This window comes from Sminthopsis crassicaudata, chromosome 2 (genome assembly GCF_048593235.1).
Source record: "Sminthopsis crassicaudata isolate SCR6 chromosome 2, ASM4859323v1, whole genome shotgun sequence".
Lineage (NCBI taxonomy): Eukaryota > Metazoa > Chordata > Mammalia > Dasyuromorphia > Dasyuridae > Sminthopsis > Sminthopsis crassicaudata.
Window position 1 is genome coordinate 41,852,774 of NC_133618.1, and position 21,586 is coordinate 41,874,359.

At 40.8% G+C, this 21,586-nt stretch overlaps 1 protein-coding gene across 5 annotated transcripts in view; it reads right to left on the minus strand.

The window, feature by feature from the left end:
• Window positions 1-4,595: 4,595 nt before the first annotated feature.
• PDPR (pyruvate dehydrogenase phosphatase regulatory subunit) overlaps window positions 4,596-21,586 on the minus strand; it is a 34,712-nt gene continuing 17,721 nt past the window's right edge. For all 5 annotated transcript variants that reach the window (XM_074285987.1, XM_074285984.1, XM_074285986.1 and 2 more), the window contains 7 exons: window positions 20,764-20,897; window positions 19,673-19,821; window positions 19,124-19,236; window positions 17,336-17,430; window positions 13,517-13,606; window positions 11,693-11,875; window positions 4,596-11,114 (listed from right to left, as the gene is read on the minus strand). In XM_074285987.1, coding sequence (XP_074142088.1) covers window positions 10,710-11,114; window positions 11,693-11,875; window positions 13,517-13,606; window positions 17,336-17,430; window positions 19,124-19,236; window positions 19,673-19,821; window positions 20,764-20,897 — 1,169 coding nt within the window. In that variant the 3' untranslated portion in view covers window positions 4,596-10,709. The remainder of the gene's footprint in view (window positions 11,115-11,692; window positions 11,876-13,516; window positions 13,607-17,335; window positions 17,431-19,123; window positions 19,237-19,672; window positions 19,822-20,763; window positions 20,898-21,586) is intronic.

Here is a 21,586-nt window from a genome sequence, read left to right on the forward strand (position 1 = left end):
TGTAGGAAGAGAAGCCTGATATAGTTCAATGGGATTCAAAAGGGGAACAAAGTTTTGAAATGTCAGCCCCTGTTTTACTTTTGCCATCTTTGGAAAAGGCTTTTCATTTATATGTAAATATAGTAAACAATGTGGCTTTAGGAGTATTATCACAATTAAGGTGAGGGCAGCCACAGCACCTTTGGTAGAAGAAAAGTCAGAAGTTAACCTTAGGGGGTAGTTTAATAGTGAGTGTCCTGCACCAGGTTCAATCAATTCTGAATCAAAGGGGCCGGGAGGTGGCTGATTCAAGGATTTTAAAATATGAAGCAATATTATTGGAAAGAGATGATTTGGTACTCTCACCAGACCATAACTTTAATCCAGTCATGTTCTTATCTGCTTCTCCTGGGGAACATGTGTCCCTTGAACATGACTGTCTAAATGTGATTGATTACCAAACTAAGATTAGGGAAGATTTGTAGGAAGTCCCGTTGTTGAAAGGCACTGAATAGTTCATAGATGGCTCCTCACAAATAGTTAATTAAAGGGAAAGGAAAAATGGTTATGCTATTGTTAATGGGGAAGATTTGACTCTGGTTCAAGCTGGATTCTTGCCAAAAGAGTGGTCAGCTCAAAATTTGTGAATTATAAGCAGTAAATCAAGCCCTAAATTGCTTGAAGGACTGATTCAAAATATGCTTGGGGAATTGTTCATATATTTGGGAAATATGGGAAGAAAGGGGAATGGTAAATAGCAAAGGAAAGGGATTGGCACACAGGGCATTGGTCACTGAAATTTTAACTCGTCTTATGTTGCCTAAGAATATTGCAGTGATTCATGTGCAGGGGCACTAAAGAGGAAATTCATTTGAGATAAGGAGAAACTGCTTTGCAGATGAGGAGGTGAAACGGGCTGGAGAAGAGGAATCTGTAAGTACGGAGGAGATGATGGTGCTAATTCTGGCATTTCTGCCTCCAGTGCCTCCACCTTCCTTTATCCCAGAAGGGAAGCAGGAAACCCAAAGCCTTGGCGCTCAGGAGGATAAAGAGGGCACTGGCTTCCTGACGGCAGAGAGGTTCTGACCACAGAGAGGTACTGACCACAGCAGGTATGAGACATGTACTCCCAACATTTACATTAGGGCAGTCATTGGGGTGTCCAAGGCCTGTGTGACATAGTGCTAAGTTTGTGGCACTGGCTTGTACACAATAGCAGGCAATTGGTCAGCAGGTGTCCTGTTTGTCAGAGAATGAATAGGACGGCCAATTGACAAGTCCAAAAAGGAGGAAGGCCTCCTGGTATCAGGCCTTTCCAAAAGCATACAGGTGGACTTTACCAAGCTGCCATCAGTGGGATGTCTCAGATATCTGCTGGTCATAGTGGACCATCTGACCTCATAGGTGGAGGCCTTTCCCCTTACCTGGGCAACTGCCTCAGTAGTTGTAAAAGTACTCCTTGAGCATATCATTCCAGGATATGGGATGGTGGAGCAGGTAGATTTGGACCAAGGCACCAGTTTCATGGCTAAGATCCTCCAATCTGTGGCCCAATCATGGGACTTATATATCCCATGGCATCTGCCCTCATCAGGTAGAGTGGAAAGGATGCATAAGGAAATTAAATAGCAACTGACTAAATTGGAGTTAGAGACACAATTGCCCTGGACCAAGTGCCTTGCCTTATTAAGAATTAGAACAAAACCCGGAAGGGATGTGGGATTATCACCTTATGAATTATTGTATGGTCACCCTTATCTAAAAGGGATTCAAAATTCTTCCTTGGATCCAATGTTTGAGACCAAGGATTTGTTTTTAGGAAAATGTCTTTATTGCAACATCTAAAAACTTTATACCTAAAAGGGCTTATTGCTCAGACTCCTCCCTTAGGATTCACAGTGCATAAGTTCTAGCTTGGAGACGGGGTCCTGGTTCGGACATGGAAGGAGGACAAGCTGACCCTGAGCTGGAAAGGACCGTTCCAGATCCTGTTGACTTCAGATACAGCAATACACACCAAAAAGGAAGGTTGGACACATCACACTTGAGTCAAAGGTCCCGTGGATGCGCCAAGGAAGTAGGCAATAGAGACTGATCTAGGAACATTGAAAGTGTGGCTGAGCAAAGACTGATGAATTGTGCTGTAAAATCTTTTTGACTTGTCTCATTTGGGGAACTGTCTTGGAACTTTTCTTGTTTGTACTAGATATTACAATTTGTTGAACTGTATTGTTAGAAATTAGGGGTATTACATACTAGTAAGGAGAATGGGGTGTGAACCAAACCCAAAGGGTTGGAGACTGGGCCTTGTATATGCATGTATGATTTTATGTGGGTACACCCTTTGTGCTGGTACCTTGAGAGCAATGGGGTATGAAAATACCTTTCAAACCCTGATCCAAACAATAGCCACTAGCTTTAAAATTGACTGGCTGTTGGGTATGTGGGACCTGATCAACTTACACAGTGGCCCTGGGTTTATGTTCCCCTGTCTCTGGCCTGGAGCTTGAGCAACAGGTCAGTAATATATAATGGAGCAGGTTTCTAGTCAGCAGAAGAAAAGCATCACTGGACCCTGACCAGTACAGTTTTAGGGAGATAGTGCCTACAACAGACTGGTACAGGGCCATGGATGGGAGAAAGTGAGTGTACATGGACGTTTACTTGCAGGACAGAGAAGGGAGCGATCATAGACTACAGTAGGTATGTGAATAGATGGAATCAAACCAGTATAACTTGTTATGATGGATCAGTAACTCACTATATCCAAAATTCTAATAGGAGTGAGGGGTGTGCGAGGAAAACACCATCTGCCTGTTTCATCCCTGATTGAGAGGGACCCCAGATATGGACATGTATAACCTTGAATAGCATAGCAACAGGTTCAACTTACACTTCAATGGAATGGAAGTGGGAGAATAGAGAAGGCACTGTTAGGAAAATGTTTAATAGTTTCTGGAGCTGTCAGGATCTAACTGGGGAAAATGGTTGCATCTACCAGTGGGTGGTTGAAAGTCATCTTTGGAGATGCAATTCTAATATGGGGGGGGGGGAACCCTTAGGTCTCTGAGATGTGAGGTATTTTCCACCTTCAAGTGGACCCTTCATATTTTAGTATGAAAACAATCCTGCCCTGAAGGGGCATTATTGGATCTGTGGTCAGACGGCTTATACTCATTTACCAAAAATGGGACTGGGGTTTGTTATATAGGTATAATTAGACCTAAATTTTTCTTTCTCTCATCAAGCATTGGCAGGTAATTGGGGATATGGTTATACAAAGATTTGGAAAGGGGAACACGAAGTGTGGACCGCTCCCTAACCTGCATTGATTCTTCTTTGACCCAAACAAATGATGCCAATGGGTGGGGAGATGCCTGGCCTCCAGAGAGAATTATAAAAGAATATAGACTGGCAACATGGGCCCAGGATGGTAGTCTGGGAGGTATCAAACACTGATATATGTGTTAAATAGGCTACAGGCAGTCCTTGAGGTAATAATTAACCAAACTGCTCAGGCCCTTGATCTATTAGTCGATCAGGCCACCTAAACAAGGGAAGCTGTTTTATAACATAGATTAATTTTAGATTATCTGTTAGCAGAGGAGGGAGGGGTTTGTGGAAAATTAAACTTGTCTACTTGTTGCATGCAAATTGATGACAAAGGACAAGTGGTAAAAGAAATTACAAAAGGCATTTGCAGAATAGTTCATGTGCCTGTACAGGTGTGTAAATCCCCTTGTTCTAATAGCTGGTGGTCTTGGTTTGATGGTAGCTGGTGGTCTTGGTTTGATGGTAGCTGGTGGAAACAACTTTTATGGTATGGACTAATTGCTATCAGTAGTATTATATTGTTACCATTACGCTTACCCTGTATGATTACACTAATAACCAAAATAGTCCAACGATCCCTTTCAAAATTATTGCATCCAGAGGATGCTGTTAAAATGAGGATTCTCTAGAAAAGAGGCTGGAGGGTGTTGAAAGGGGATAATTCTGATAGTGAACTTGATAAACAATGTTTAAGCTTGTTAATTGATTCTGAGCAATGTGTAAGTTCTTCATAGAGCATGTGATAAAAATCACATATTAGGAATAGGGAGTTCTGTGGAGTAAGGTATGGTGAAGAACTTATAGATTAAGCACATATTGATCAGAGACTGCTAGTTAACGTAAAATCAGGCCTATAGGTCCCAGTCCCGTGAAGGCCTAGGCTGCAGTCCTTTGCCCAAATAGGGATTAACCTATAAGTGGCAGAAGAAGCTATAAATCACATTGCCAGCTGCATTCCACTGACCAAATATGACCGATCACAACCTATGGAGGGTGGGATTTTGAAGGTTCTTTGTCTGAAATGTATAAAAGTCATGAGCATCTTCAAGGGAGTGGCTCTCTCCTGCTGTGAATCTGGCTCACAGACCAGGATGGGGTCCACTTCTCGAGATTCTAATAAATAATTCTGCTTTTCTATGAGTGGTCTCTGAGTAGTCATTTTTGGATAGGATTTTCTATCCCTCACACCACAAATGGCAATACTATGGAATTGTCACACATATGCATGGAGGATGTGAAAGAATTATCCCAGCCATAAAGAACATTCTACAAGGTGCCAGGGCTAGAGTAATTAAATGCCTCTTTATTCATAAAGAAATTTTGTGATATGTGAACAGACCAGAAAATCTTAATTGAAATACAACTCCATATAAACACAGTGCACACTGTTTGGCTAATCCAGCCTTGGTGGACAGGGGCCCATCCTGTGTGACTAACAGCCACCCCATCGGCGCCCCACAAAAGGATTCCAATTTGCTAAAGTGCCTTGTGTTTTCAGGAACATGTTCTCACTCCAAACCTGATGGACACAGCTGGGCTTCAGTGCTCTGCACAAATGCAATGGGTTACAACACTTCACAAGAATTACAATGGCGTATTATATAGACCAAGGGTTAGTTAAAGCGTGAATTGTGCTCCTAGAACATGTTCATTCAAACCCATCTGTGGAAAGCTGTTTCTTCGTGCTAGGGAGAGAGACATGGCTGTGAGGAGGAAGGTTTGTGGAGACTCGGACTGAAAAGGAGTTTCTGTGCTGGCCCTCCCCTGCGTAAGGCACTAGGAAATGGCGAGGAGAGCTCCGGCCTTCCACCCTCTCCTCCCTGTCTGCAGGAGACGCTGGCCAGTTCTCCCCACAGGGTCAGCCCTGTCCGCAGGAGACAGGAGAAGGCTGAAGAATAAAAGGCAGCCAACACTCACCAAGGATAAACAAAGCTGTCCCTGAAGCCCAGCATGACAAAAGTCCATGAAGGGTAGCTCTGGTGCACAATGAAGAAAAGGCCAGAAAAGCTCAGGCCTCTTAGAAAGCTACTCAAAGGAAGCAAAGCATTTGTGAGAGAAGTCTAGTGATTTTAGCACCTTTGGCCCAAAGTAGTGTTGGCCGAGGTTCTGACGATAGAGTAGAGTCATTATTTGCTGAGTTTTATAACAGAATGGACAGCAGATTTCAAAGCAAATTTTGTCCTGTTTTTGTTGCGTGGCTAGACAATGGGCAACAGGAATCTTTATTTATTCTAAAGCCACCTGACAGAAAACAGACCAGATGATGCTTCCCTGCCTATGGAAGTATCCACATCATGACACCGAGATCGGGGCTGTTCAAACTACAGAAGCCCTTTCTATTAACAATCCACTAGCCACCCCCAACAGAGCTTGTCTCTTGCGTCTCTTCAGAGAAGAGGCTGTGGAAGCAGCCGTCAAGAGATCAAAACTAGAACCGTGTCTTACTAATGAAAAAACTTACCTGCTTCTGCCTGGCTAAAGTGCCTCCCTCTCCATGCTGTGGGAGCAGTGGAGATGGTATTGAGAGATTACTGTTAACGGGTTCACTTTTAACAGTTTTGTCATTTGAGGGAACGTCCAAGTCCTTAAGTTTGATGATCAAGGAGGACAGCCACCCTCCCAAGCTTAGCATAACCAATAAACTTAAAGAATTAATGTTCAGAAAGCTCCAGTTATCTCTTTATCCCCTACATGTGGGGTTAATGTGACCACAAGTCAAGTGTATCTCTTTTTTAAACAAGATGAAACAATAAGTAAAGCAACAACATCTTCTAGATAAACATGAGAATTACCTTAAAGTGCTTGGTTCTATTTTTCTGGGAGAAAAAAAAAAGGTGACTTGTGCCAATTTCAGAATTATGTCTTTAAAGCAGAGAACAAACAAAATGGTACTTGTTTCTTCAACCTAATACAGTTCCAACATAAAAACTCATATATCAAGACAAGGATACCTAACCAGCACTGAGACTGTAGTTATAACTGCACAGCTTTCCAGGTTCAAGGTAGCCTTGTTTTTGAGTAATATACCTGAGAAATTATGCACTCAACAAAAACATGATGCTAAAGTATAAACAAAAGGATTTCCAATATGTCCCATTCCCAGAATTAATAGATGTGATGGTCCTTATTAGCCAAGCCAAATTTGTTATGATTTTGTCATAACTGGCAATAAAAGAATAACAAAAGTCCCTGGAATCTTTGTTAAGGGAAAAAAAAGAGGAAGAACTATCTTAAAGTGACAATTAAATGGAAAGCATTTCCCCAATTGTGACTACTATAAAACATTTAAAAACATTAGGATATGGGGTGCTAGAAGCCTGTAAATAGAGAATTAGACTGTAATCTCATTTTCGTTTAGATAAGAGTATTTGGCCACTGTCTTCTGGTATAGTAATTATAATGCTGTTTCTTAACAATTAAAGACTTAGTAGTGCCAAATTCTACAAAAGCTGGAATACTTTTAGAATAACGAATCTTGAAAGTTCACTTTATAATACATAGAGAGTGAAAATGTGAAATACTTGAAGCCACATGTAATTATTGAGTGGGGCACAAACACCCTGCTTTTTTGGATATTCTTTCAGATTCCAATGGATTTTATATCCACACTGCAGTTTGTTTAAGTCGCTCCTAAAGTAGAAAGCCCAGAGACCTTAGTCTGCATCAAAAGGGCAGCATACAAGGTTTGTTTTTCCCTCTTCATCTACTAAAAAAGTTAAAATGAATAAAATCAAAGCATTTTAGTGATAACATAAGTATGGATCATACACACTATTTGTTCAATTCTGGGGCATTTTTTTCTAGGTGTTCATTTCCATCGCAATATTACTCTATATGTAAAAACATCAAGAAGTTAAAAAACTACCCATACTGAAGGGACTTAATTTTGTCATCCTATTGCACTTGTTGCCAACAATCTGGGATACTGATGGCAGCTGAATCATCCAGAAAAGATAAAGCAATTTGTTTTCCTCAAACCTTTCCCATCTTCCATCAAGAGAATGATTTACTGAAGCAAATAATATTCAATTCTATGATTGTGATAAGTCATTAAAATAATATTAATGATTAAAATAAAAAGCCATTAAAATTAACTGTTAATCATATTAAAGTATTGTTTTTTCAAAGCTTTCTGCACTAGTGAGTAATTCTGTTCCTTGACCTCAGTGCCTCTTAACACAGTGGGAGCCAAGTAAACCTAATATCTCTGGCTCAAGTTCAGATTCCAAAAGCCAAATGATTTTCACCACAACAAGAAAGCAAATAAACAGACTAGAATGGGAGAAAAATACTTATTAGCTGTTTTCTAGGAAGACTCACAGAAGATGTGCAACAGTGAGTATTGACATAAGAGCAAAATATTTTCTGTACCTAAGACTAAAATGAAAGAATAAATATAGGTGTATTTGCAAGAAGGAGAACTAAAAAAAAGAAAAAAAAAATGACATGACCATGCAAATTGAAGAATAACCTCAGAAAGCATTTGGTGAATTGAATTTGTTGTTGCTTAGAGAATGGCCTGTCAATCCAAGACTACACTGAAATCTCTCCTCCACAGGAAACACAAAAATCCCTCAAATGCCCTAAGACAAGAATAATCTTGACCGGATGGCCAGGATGAGATTAATATTGGGTGGTTAACACATCCACCAGGGAAGGGAAAACATGAGGACATTATAAGTTATTTTTGCTTTGACTATCTCTAAGCCTTTGGGATCTAGATCTCCTTTTAATAGCATAATGTCCATAAGGCCTTTCTATCCCAAAGGAGCTGACTTGTTCTGAAATGGATGGAACAAATTGGCTACTCCCTACCTGGAAACTGCTCCAAGGGAAGCCTGAATCCAAAGTGAACAAAAATTTCAGATCTCACTCTGTAAAAAGCCTTTTCCCCGTATGAGCAAAGGGAAAATCTTAAATTATTGAAGTTATCTTTCTCCTCAGAAGCCCCAGGCCACTTTTCAGACAAGATGGCAACTAACTGCACTATGAACCTCCCTTCCAAATGAAAAGTAGACTAGTTTTAGAGATAAAACAACAACAACAACAATAAGAGTAGAAGGCAAAAATATGGAGAAGGGGATACTTCTTGCCCAGGAATCAGAGAAACAGTAACAACAACAACAAAACCCCAAAAAAGCCAAGTACTCTGTGTCAGATAAATTTCTAGGTGAATGCTTTTGGGATGACTAACACTGCCTCTTTTCTATTTCTCTTTCTAAGCAGTGATGTGATAATGTAATGCAACTGCTAAGGAAGGGGTGGGAGATACTTGTGCACACAAAGCCTGGAAAGTCCAAATTTCTATTTACAAAGGAAGAACTCAGATTAGGGCAAAACCCCCTACCCATATCCAGCCATCTCATCTTCAAGAGTCAACAAAACACACTCTGTGTGGTCCACAGAATATCCCTCCAGAAAATCTCCATTTCCCATGTTTGCTTCCCCACTTTTCTCCCAACTCCCCAAACTCTGCTCTTTCCTAATTGTTCTATCTGTTGCTTTGCTCTAGGGTTGGGAGACACTTCTCTTCTCCCCAAGCCTTGTCTCATCCAAAGGCCCTACAGAATACTAAACTTCGCAGAAATCTCAAGGCTTGGACTCAAAATGAAAGACACAAGAGGTAAAAAGGTGAAACAGAAGAGTTGTCAAGGAGAGCATGGCCCCCCTGAACAAGGCCAAAAGAAAAGCAGGTTTCCTTGAAAGAAAAGCCATAGTAAGTCGCCCCCATCCCTTCATCTGTTAGCCACATTCTTCTTCTTTACCAAATGGGTAAGGCCTCAAGGAAACAAACAAACACACCCATGTCAAAAAGTTACTAAGGAAGGGGTGAGCCAGATGGACCAGTGGGCAACTAGAAGAAAGGAAGCACGTCAAGCCCAATTCTCTAATGTTCTGAGACCGGAGTCAGTGCAGGGCAGGCTTGTTTGTAGGGGGAGCAGAGTGCCTTAAGTTCATGAATTTCTGCATGAACTCTTTGTTCCTTAGTATTAGCAACTTTAACTAGTTAAAAAAAAAAAATCAAAAAAAAATAAATAAAAATCAAGGGGCTAGATCTCAGAGCAGTCTGCATAATCTAAAGAGCTTCACTGCCAAGTCCAAGAAACACTCCACTCTGAACAACAGGCAATGATACTTTTTTTCCTTAGAATGTTTGTCTCTCAAGAGAACAAAACAAACCAAAAACCCCAAACTAATTTTTGATCCTAGTGGACAAGGATGAGTAGAAATGAGTAATGGAGTCATTTCCTAGAGGGAGAAGAGGCTGGGAAGCCAGGCTCAAGGCCCACATCAACGGAGCCACTGGAAAGAAGGCTTCCCTTTTCAAATGTATGGCTATTACTCTGCAGGGCTGGCAAGGTAACCTACTGGACTCGTGCATGGATCCCTGCAGCTGACCTTCCCTCAGAGAAGCAGAGCTCATATGCCCACTACAGAGAGGCCATGCAAGGCTGAACTAGTCAAAAACAAAGTGCAGTGGGCCTGTGGAAGAGAAAACCCAGAAGGGGGACCAGACTTCTGCGTCCCATTTCTCTTGAACGGGGGGGGGGGGGGGGGGCTGGTCTTTCTGGGACTATGGCCCACCAATGTTCACCTACAGAAGAGGAGCCTGACAAGGGAGTGGAACATGACTGGCAGGGGTTTCCTTGCTGACTAAACCTCTTCTACTGCTCCTTCAGAGAGACCCAATACCTGCTGGAGACTGCCTCTCTCTGATAAAATCCTTGCCGAGTCTCACACCAATGAGGTAGCTGATCGTTCTATTGCTCAGTGTGTCATTGCACCAAACCCCTCTGCACAATGTACATGAGGAAAATGTAAATCAGAGTATCCCCAATGACCTGCTTAAGAGGAGCATCTCCTCGAGCCAGAGTAGCCCTAATGACTACACTACGGGCCATGGAGAATGCCCAAGATGAATGAAAAAGTTAACGCTCAAGGAGAGGCCAGCAAAGACCAGCTGCTCTTGATTGTAGGTACACAGAGAGAGCAAAGTACTTGGAATTGGACGCCACCCTTCAAAGGGCAGCTGCAATGGTGCAACTCTTTCTGCTGAATGGATGGTTCCTCCTATTCAGCCTGCCAAGTGTATCAAATGCCATCTGCCAACAAGAGATTGGGGTGGGAGGAAGGACTGAAAGGAAGGGGAGGAGGTACTAGATGGGATACTTAAAGAAGGAAAGGTGAAAAAAGTTTCAAAGCAAAAAAAAAAAAAAAAAAAAACCTGTTAATGTAGGCTAAGTTGCAAAACAGTCCCAAGATTCTGAAAATAACCTTCATATTTAAGAAAGGGAGAAAGAATAGGAAACAACGAAAGAAGGAGGGAACAGCTGGCAAGATGATCCTAATAGGAAGTCCTAGTATGAGGAGGGAGGCAGCAGGCTTTCCTACCAGCATTACTTTCCCTGGAAGTCACTCATTTCTATCTCGTCCTTTCGTCGTTTGTAAGTAAAAAGGGAGCTGAATGGGTAAAGCTTGGCCTTGGCCTGGAAGCGTTGCCCCGCAATGTCGATTTCATATTCCCCGCGGTTAATGAAATCAGGGGTCACCACTAGCTTCTCCCCAGTCTCCGGATTAAAATTGTGCACAAATCCAAGGCAGACATGGCGCTCCAGGGTGTAGCTGTAGGCGCTGCTGGTGGTCATGCCCACATACTGCCCATTGCGATAGATAGGCTCTCCCCACCAGGGCCAGAGGTCCAGGTCCGTGTCGTGATCTTCAAGGATGAACATGGTAAAGCGCTTGTAGACTCCGTTCTGCCTTTGCTGCAGCAGGGCCTCCCGACCAATAAAATCCATTCCCTGGAAAAGAAAAAACCAAGGATTTAGGGGTATAGACCCCTATCATTTGGTCCTGAGAAGCAGGCCTAAGGGAAGCAAGAGTCTCTGATCCCAATGCCTTACTATGCCACACTCTACCCTTTTTTGGTGATGTTTTTATACTTAGAGAAGAGAGAGACGGTACAGTGCATTATGTGAACCACATTCATAATGCTGAGGGCATCCCAAAGAGCACCTCTATAACAGCAGAAAGAAAATACTTCTTAAAATATTTTAAGAACATTTTAGTCATAACACAAACTAGCATTAAATTAAAACAACAACAACAACACAAAACTAGATCTTAAAACATCTGCTGGGACAATAGGCAGCTAAAACAAAAGTCAACAATGCAAATCCCACAATCATCACAGCATTCAGAAAAGTAGTGGATTTAAAAAGTTTCATAATTTACAGTATTAGAAGAGTTTTCTAGACTCTGTATTTTCAGTTCAAGGACATCCAGTTCATCATAATCTTCCTATTGCTACAAATCTGGAATTTCTGAGCACTCTCCTTCCTCATCTGATCAGGTACCTGCATCTGGTCACATAAAGTACCTTATCCAATTTTACTCGAAATTCTCGTCCACACTCCAGGGGTGTCGTGAAAGTATTCAAGTCCTGGCCCCAAAAGGCAAAAAATTTCTCAATGCGAAGACTTCGAAGAGCATAATATCCAGCATTTCGGATTCCATATTTTTGCCCAACACTCATCAGCTCATTGTATACATGCAGGGCATACTATAAGAAGAAAGAAATGGAGTTTATTGTTACATTTTAGGGAATTAAAACTGATAAATAAATGAGTTCAAGATATATGGCTGGTAAATCAAATACACAACTAATAGCCCAAAATTCCTTCCAGACCAAACCAATGGATAAAGACCAAACTAGATGGCATCAGTTACTCCCATTCCCAGGATACCTTATTCTGATAATGAGCTCCAATCTGCCTCAAATGACATTAAAAAATGATTATCCCATCATCTGACATGCTGAATGGACACAAATAAAATTTTATGATTTTCATTTGGAAACATTAAAAAAGCTTTAAACAATATATATTGTATCTCTAATAGAAAACCAAGACATTAGCTTACTGTTCTCCCAAACTAGACAGTAAGATGGAAAGGATAATTTTTTTAAAATTCCTTTTGCCCCCTCCAAACTATGAAATAGTGTTGTGCAAAGGTCTTTAATAGATACTTGTTAAACAAATATACTTAAGAGATTAAAGACTAGGACTATTACTTACAAAGGAGCCACTCTTTCACAACTTTCATCCTATTCTGGTTTACTCTAGCTCCCACCACTTCTCAAACCACTCCTCAGTCTTTTTCTCCCTCCCCTTTTTGCCCCTCCACACATGTGCAGACACACACACTTTACTTTTTTTGATAAAATGAGCAAAGCAAATGATAAATTGGTAATTTGATAAAATAAGACTTAGACAATTCTAGGTCTATGTAACAGCTTCTAATCTGGCACAGACACCAACAATTGATAAACTCTGGGTACATGGAGTAATCAGAAGAAAAACAATGAAGCCAATTTCTATTTTCTCCATTCCTAAATTTAAAGGATACTTTTAGTGAACATAAAAGTTTTCACATGAAAAGGCTTTGCTGTGAGGGCCCATTGTCATGACTGGTACCTTCAGAAAAAGTCCTAGGCATGCTTCATTTGAGCCTTTCTCTCAGACCTCTTCCTCCTCCTCTTCATTACCAACCACTTTACCTCTTAGCAGTCCCCTCCCTAAATTCAGAAGCCAAGCTCAAAACCCTAGTTTCCCAGGTGAGGTATATCCCTCCATTATCCTAAGGCTTCACTAATCTGCTACTAACATTCCCAACCAAAGAGCACTCCCAAGCCACTATTCCCCTCTGGGCAGGATCTCTTCCATTAGAATTTACTGCCTTTGGGGGAGAAATTGTGTCTTTTGCATTTGTATCCCAAGCTCAGTAGTTCTGGCACAGAATAAATGCTTAATAAATGCTTTTTTCAAAGAAATTGTGTTTTTTGCATTTGTCTCCCTAGCTCAGTAGTTCTGGCACAGAATTAATGCTTAATAAATGTTTTTTTTTTTTTTTTCTTGCATTCATTACTTAAAGATTGGTCTCATAAAATTATTAGTCAGCAACTAATTTAAATACATAGGGGTCTTTGAACTGAAAGCAAATTTAGGATAGTAGATGTCAATTAAGAAAATTAATATGATTGCAAGAGAAGTTGAACAGAAGTGGCATCACTAACACAGCTTAGGCTGTTGGCACAAAATAAACTCATGCTGAGCATGAAAAAAGAAAATACAAATAAGTAGCTAACCTCATTTTTAAAAAACTTTGCCTTAAATTCTCTCAGAAAGCTCTCATAACCTCTTACCTCTATTGGGATATACAGCATGAATCCAGGCTCTCCTGTGTGAGTCATGCTCATCACTCTGATGCCATTTGCATAACCCACACTCATCTCCTGTAGGAACCAAGGCAAAAGAAGAAGTGAGCAACAGAATATTATGGTAAGCTCTTGGGTCCCTACCAGGCAAAGGCCATTCATTAAATCTTTCCTCTAACCCCAGAGCTAGACACTCTAATGAAAAGGACACTCCCTCACTCTGACACTTTCCCTTTCTAGTCTACTGGAACCAGAAGGAAATAAAGTCTCTTGCTCATCAGAAACATCATCAAATCGATTTAAGGCAACTACTACAGTATCCTATGAGTGACAGGTCCTTCAAGAACTGATTGAATCATCTTTTTTCTATTCACTGTCTTTGGTTTAAAGACAGAAAGGACAGCCGTTGGCCTCAAGCCTCCTATGCTCTATTTGATTGGCATGGGGGGGGGGAAGGGGAGGTAGAAGAATAGAAATAAATATCACATAATTTTAAAATGAAAATTTCACACACACAAATATAAAGGGGAGATCGGGGAAGGTTTCAAGAACAGACAGAAACTAAGCAAAGCTTTATGAGAAGAGACACGGAGAAGAGAGAGGGCAGAGGGAGTCCAGGAAGAGCCAGCAGACCATCAATAGAGAATATTTCAAAGGGGGTGTTCCAAAGTCAGCCTGCCAAGTTGGGGGGGGTGTCTAGGTTATCATTGAGGGTATATATTTCACTCCTGGGGCGTGCAGAATCTCTGAAGTTTTGTGAGTGACATGGTTAGATTGGGGTCGGAGCTACTAATCAGATCAAGGGAAAGGAGGGGAGGGATGAATTAGGCAGGAGGGATGAATTAGGCAGGAGCCATGAAAGTGTAGAAAACAAGGCAGACTTACAGACTTAAGAGGATATTGCCAGTGAGGGAAATGGAAGCATAAAAGGTGACTCTAAGGTTATAAATCCAGATGTCTGGGAGAAAGGGGTTGCCTCAAAAGAAATAAGGCTCTTTTTACTTGTTAGAGAAATGTTAAAACTGAGATGTCTATGGGACTCTTTCAGGTAGAGATGTCCAACAGAGCCTTGATAATGTGGAGAAAGATTAGGCTTGGATGTATAGGACTTGGGAGAATCTTTAGTCTACTCTATTGGCAAATTAGTTTCTGAAAAGGATGGAAAGCATTTAGCACTTAGGATTCAGATGTGTTATGAAATATGAAGAAATAATACTTTGATAGAAGCTCTCTACAGAAGGCTTATCCACTACTTCTGAAAACAATGTGCCCTTTGTGGATAGCTCTAATTTTTAGCAAGTTTAACTGACATAAAAATTTAATTAGTAACTTCTACTTCATTTTGCCCTTCAGGGCCAGAAAGGAAAAGTCTGCTCCCTCCTCCACCTGAGAACCTGAGGACCCCTAAGTCACTTCTACTAAACATTTTTAGTTTATTCAACCAATCCTCTAATGAGCCAGTCTAGATCTAGTCTCTCCCCACCAGCTTCGTTGTCCTCTGAATGGCCCTTTCAAGTCATCCATGGCCCTTGTGAGGCTCTTTTCCAGGTACTCTAACAGAGCATCCAGTTGTTCTGACCAGAGCAGAGGGTGGGGGAGCTCCCCCCTCCTTCATTCCAGGACACTCTGCTTTGAGAGGTAGCCAACAATCTCATTTGCATTTCTGGCTGCCTGAATGCATTCCTAACAGCACCATTTTGTTTATAACCTGTTGATTTTCTGACCAAGACCAATGGTCACTGAGAATATCTTACCAAGGCATACCTTTTTCTTTAGTTAGAAGGAGAGGGCAGTAAACAAGAACTAGATTCACCTCATAAAAACCACAGGAGCCAAAGATGACTCTTTTCTCGTCCAAGCTTTTTACAAGACAGGATGGCTTTGCCAACATATCTGCTACCTATGCTGCACAAAGGAGGTACTGTAGACATCCAGATTAGCTTGCTATCATAGCATTAGAGACCTGGCTCCTAGCTTCTTAACAGTATTTACAGAAACCAGGAACCTTAACAACTCTGCCAACTATTTCATCAAATGGCAGTTAAGTTATTGCTCCTATTAAGAAGGTGGTAAATCCCAGAAGACTGAAAGCAAACTGAAAGCTTCTTGAAGAAAATGAACATAAATATTTTCTCTATCTATAGGAAACTTTAGCTGGTCCCTTTTTCCAATAAAAGTTATGAAGTAGTCTATTTATTACTAATAGTAAACAATTTTCAACTGCATTTGCCTGAAAGCTGAAACAAGGACAGTGGTGAAAAATTCAGGAGTGGTTTTTAATTCTGATTTGAAGGTCATGCAATCCTCCTCACAAACGAACTTTCAGATTCTTTTACAACTATCTATTTCATAGATCTGTCAATTTTGCAGCTTTTTAGAGAACTTTCAATATGTCTATTGCCAAAAAAAGCAGAATATATATTTATTCAAAGGATACAAAGTGAATAACTGAAAGTCATGCTATCTCAGCAGGTGATAAAACATTAGCTTAGCCTCATCCACTTGTTATAACTTCAAGGGGAAGAGCACTATAGATACTGCCTGAGCCTTTACACAAGAACAGGAGGATTCATCTGCCAACACTTTGACAGCTGACTTGGAAAAACAGGATAGCAATCACAGCCCCACATAACTAAGACAGAGAGGCTTAATGAAGCACTCAAATATCAAGGCAGAGCAGGCAGGAGAGACTTCCCTAACTGTGAATTTAACCAAGTTCCAAGATAAAACTCTGAAGGGCATGGTTCTGAAGAAATGACCTGATAATGAACCAACAGAACAATTGTGTTATGAATAATTTGCAACTAGACAAGGCTATAGTAGCTTATTTTGAAAAGATTTTTAAGAGGCTACTACCAAAGAGATTTTGACTAAAATTCAAAATGGATAAGAGAGGTAGGAAAGACTAAAAAACAAAACCCATTTGTTTTCCTGTTGAATAGGTGAAAACCCCCAGCCTAGTCACCCAATATAAGCATTTGTTTTTTGATCGCAAAGTTCAGTTCTCCATCCCTAGTTAAAATACCCAGTGATCAAATCTATGCCTAAAGCCCCAGCTCACATCCAAGCACGCAGGGCCAGAGCCCAGCCAGTGCTCCTTTAGTCTTGCTATTTCCTATATGGGTGGGCATTGACAAAGATCCACTCTGCAGAAGTCACTGGGTCATTGGAAGAGAGCTATACCAAGCTCAGAACTATATTCCCTCCCCCCCTTCAGGGTACCTTTGAGGGGAAAGTCTCCACAAATGGAAATGGCATTACAGTTGTATTAAAAATGTATATTTAATTTAAGAAACACTGCAGCTAGCATTAAAAAAAATTCTACTAGTATCAATTAGTTTAAACTGAGAAAGATGAAAATGAAAAACTCTAAATATCACTGATATTTCTAGGAGACATCCAAAATATGTAAACTTTTTTTTTTCTTTGAGGCAAGTAATTTCTAAACTGAGAAGATGATTAACTCTCTACATCAAATTTATACTGGCTGTGAAAAACAAAAAACAATGCAAGGGAAAAATATATCTTGAAAAAAATAATTTTCTAATGTACATAATCTTGGAAGTTGAAAATAAGTTAAATCTATTGCTATGAACTAAGCTAATACCATATTGACATTCAGATATTTGAGTCTATTTTTTTTTTAAATTCCATTGATGATTGAACAAGGACAATCTGAAAGTTACTCATTATATTCCTTGTTTACTCAGTCAAAACCATCTCTGTTATAACCTTGCATAAGAAATACAAATTCAAAATTCAAAATACTTTGATAAATAAATCTAGAAAAAATATGCCAGTACTTACCTTGCAGAAGAGGGATGGAAAATGGTCTGGAGACATAGGGGCATAAGATAATTCAGAAAGAACATCCATAGCACGGGGGCCAATCAGATTGAGAGCTAAATAGAAAAGAAGAGATATTTGGCTTCTCGAAAGGAATGAAAAGGTTTATTCTAGATGCATTTTACCTGGCACACACAATAACGAGACTGGTTTACTAACACTTTGAAACTATCACATAGAGGCAGCTAGGTGGCGCAGTGAATAGAGCACCAGCCTTGAGTTCAGGAGGACCCGAGTTCAAATCTGCTCTCAGACACTTAACACTTCCTAGCTGTGTGACCCTAAGCAAGTCACTTAAGCCCAGCCTCAGGGGAAAACAAACAAACAAACAAAAAAAAAACTATCACATAACTCTTATCAGGATTAAAGAATTATAGAAAGCTATTTTATTTATCACCATGTTTCAGGAAAATTTTCCATATAGAAATGGAAAAGTGTGACCAAACATTCTACCACAGCAATTACCAATGGGCTATATGTCAATATTGTTAATAAGTTTCCTAGAGTCAATCTGAGTGAGCTCCAATAGTGGTCAATACTAGTAGGATGAAGGCTTTTTCACTTTTCTGATAACACTCAAGGTCTAATGTGTGCCCAACATAAGGTATACAAAATACAGAGAATGGAACAATCTCTACTCTTAAGAGACTTATATTCTATATGACAACATCATATGGGTATCTGATAATACTAATACTTCCCAAAGCAACATAATGCTATCAGCACACATAGCTGATCATATTAGACAATTCTTATTTATCAAAATTAAAAATATAAATGTTAAGACTAAAAACTTTATACTTCTATTATCTAGATGCAAAATGCTTTCATTAGCATTTTTAAGGCCCTTAATACTATGCTCAGCTAAAGCTTTGAGTTCAATGCAGAAGTAAACCCCAAGTTTTGCTACCACATGGAAGAGAAAGTATCTTCCTTATAACAGGACAATTATCTTGAGAACTTCAGTAATTACACTACACAAAAGAAAGAAAAAGTTCAAAGTGTCTGGGTCTTCAGGCAATTCTGCTTCTTCCAACTGTGTGGGCATCCCCCATTTCCCAGCCAGTCTTCTTGCAGCACTATCCTCCCCCCCCAAAAAAAAGACTTTTCATAAGCTTCCAGATAACTCTTCAGTGACTATTCTTAAATGAAAAGCTGAATGTGCCTGGCAATATACCAGGCAGGTAGGTAGGCTAAGAAGAGAATCTAAAATTATCCAGGCAAGCTGAACTACTGAATTATCTCAACCCTTCATTTACAGACTACAGCAGAACAGGAAAGGCCAGTTCGTTAGGCAGATTTTGATCTTCTGCAATGATTCAGAGGCAACTGGTAGCTCAGAACATTAGACTTGGAGTCAGGAAGACCTGAGTTCCAATTCTGTCTCAGACACTTACCAGCTGTGTGACCCTGGCCAAGTCACTTGACTTCTTAATGCCCCAGTTTCTTCATCTGTAAAATGGGGATATTAACCGAACCTCCCTCCCCAGGGCTGTAGGAGGATCCACTGAGACAATACTTATAACATGCCTTTTGGATCCCAACAAGTTCTACACATGCTAGTTATTATTGTTGTGATAGACAGAACCTGTAAATTGGAGTTCAGGAGAGTGACTAAAGTGGTCCTGCTGAACCAGCCTGGACCAATGAAAGATGACCTCAGTTTCTCTTGCCTCTGACAGCACAGAAGCATGAATAATCCCCGAATCTCCCAACATCCCCCCACACACACCCCTGAGCCCATCTTACCAGTGTACTTCCAAGTTACATCCTCTAAAAGCAGGTTGCTGTTCTCAGGCATATGTTTCTTGAGCCAGGCCCAGCAGTGGACCTGCTGATCAGTAGGAGAAATCATGAAGAAACTAGAAAGCAAAGTAAAAAAAAAAAAAAAAAAAAAAAAAAAAAAAAAAAAAATCAAAACCAGATGGCATAGAAAGTACAATGAAAATAGCAAGGAATCCTGCCCCTCTATTCTCCGAGCCAACGGAGAACAAGGCTACCCCATATCCAACATCTTCTCCATGCACCCTGGAACTGAATGCTGCCCAAGGAGACACACTGAGAAGACAGGCTTGTGGGCAGGAGACACACATTACATGGGGCTGGCTGCCATTCCACAAAATAGGCAGCCTTCCCAAATTAAAAACTGCCAATGATGCACCTCTGTGATTTCTTCTCAGACTCAGTCTCCAAAGAACAAATTGTTCAAAAACTGACCAAGAGAAGGTTTTTAGGCATACCCCCATCCCACCACAGGGGAGGGGTCCCGGAGGGGGTCAGGGAGACCCCGCCATTCACCTGCTCTTGCTAAGCCGCGCTATGCTGCAGTCATTTTCATAGCCACCCCCCTCGTTGAGCATGCCTGTGTGTACGATGTGGCCCACAGGCACATCCAAATCATTGGAGAAAAGGTACTGCAGCAGCTCAAAATCTTCTTCCCCAGGGGACTGTGGGGTTGGAGGAGGAAACAGCAATTAGCACAACAGCATCAGGCCAGTGAGTGCCCCAAAGAGAAGCACATGTGCAGAAAACATGCAGGAGCGCCATCCCTGGGGGTGGCAGTGCCAACCTATCCCCTGCCCCCCCCCCAGAGCCCGGCCTGGCCTCTACAAGCTGGACTTGGCTCAGAGCTCCCTCCGCCTCAGGTCTCCGGGCCCTTCTCCAGGCCTCATCACACCCCCATCCCTCCATCACCTCCCCACACTCCCTAGTCCTGTCAGTCGTTCGGAGCCCACAGCCACAGGACCAGGCAGGTAAAGCCTTACTGGCCCCCATGTGCTCTGGCCAACCCGTGGCCTCCTTCTCCTCCTGGCACCTGCTAGCCTCCTTACTTTGGCCCCCAGCTTCCCTACCCTTTAAAAAAAGCATCTGCTCCAAACATCCCCCTAGAAAGTGGCTCCTCTTGGTCTTCCCTCTCCCAAGCCACTATGCTTTCCTTTGGAAACTGCCTTCCATTGAGCCCCAACCCCCCCCATTATATTTACACAATGCTTTTCCCCCAATTAGGCTAGGAATTCCCTGAGCTGGGTTTCTTTGTAATCCTCAGCCTTGACCCCAGAGCCTGGTACAAAGTAAGTGTTTAATACTTATTGAGTTTATACCAGGGAGATAAAATAAAATTCTGATTGTATCTCTTATAGGCATAGTAAAGAAAGGTAGCAGTTATTCTGGATATTCAAGTCTACATATCCTGAAAATTCAATCCTGAAAAAATTCAGTAATTACATAAACTGGGAAAGAAATTAGGGAAAATTCCAAAAAGCCAAGACTAACAAATTACATTACATTCATTCTTCAGAGACAAAGTACTACAGAGACAAATTATCAGATAAAGCTATTTTAATAATCAAAGATTCTATAACCTGCCATTTGGGTTCCCAAATACTTACAACTATTTCAAATTTAGTAAAAGAGGACATGTCAATGACTGTTACAGCCTCTTTACAGCATTTGACTTCAGACTCCACAATGTCAAACCAGTCTGGTTTATAGAATGTTTTGCTTTGTTCCAATGCCAGTAGATCTAAAAATGAGAAATGATAAAATTAATTTTTTTTTAAAAAAAAGGATTTTTATTGAGGATAGTGGGAATACTATGTATTCCAGTGAGTAAATGAAGAATATGCTACTTCCCTTTCCTGTTAAATGAGAGGTGGCACTGACAAACAGGACATAAAGGAAGATGTAGGCACAAGTCCTTTCTCTGACACAGACAGACTGGATGAAGATGGGCAAGACAAGTTACTTACCTTTGCCATTACACACTAGGCAATGTGCTAAGATTAAGTGGCAAATCTTTTGCTGCTTTGCATTAATCTAGGGCCTTTTCTACTGCTCTGAACCAAAACAACACACAAGTTCGGACAAAGCTGCATTTATAGAGGCACTCTTGTATTCTTTTAATTTGTACAATCATCTTACAGGAGCTTCACAATTATGCTATGAGGAATCAAAGTTATTTTCTCACTTTAGAGACAGAGTCAAGAAAATAAGTTGATGGAGGTCAGATGATTTGCCCAAGGTACATCCAGAATTAGAACCAAGGCCTCCCTGCCTCCAAAATCCAATGTTTTTTTCTTCTCTAAAAAAACTTATTCAAATGAAGAATACACATAGAGGCATTAGAGGGGGGAAGGAGGGCTCATAGTTCTGAAAAGCCATTCATATCAGAAATGGGTTCAATAGGCAACACTACATATACACCACAAAGGG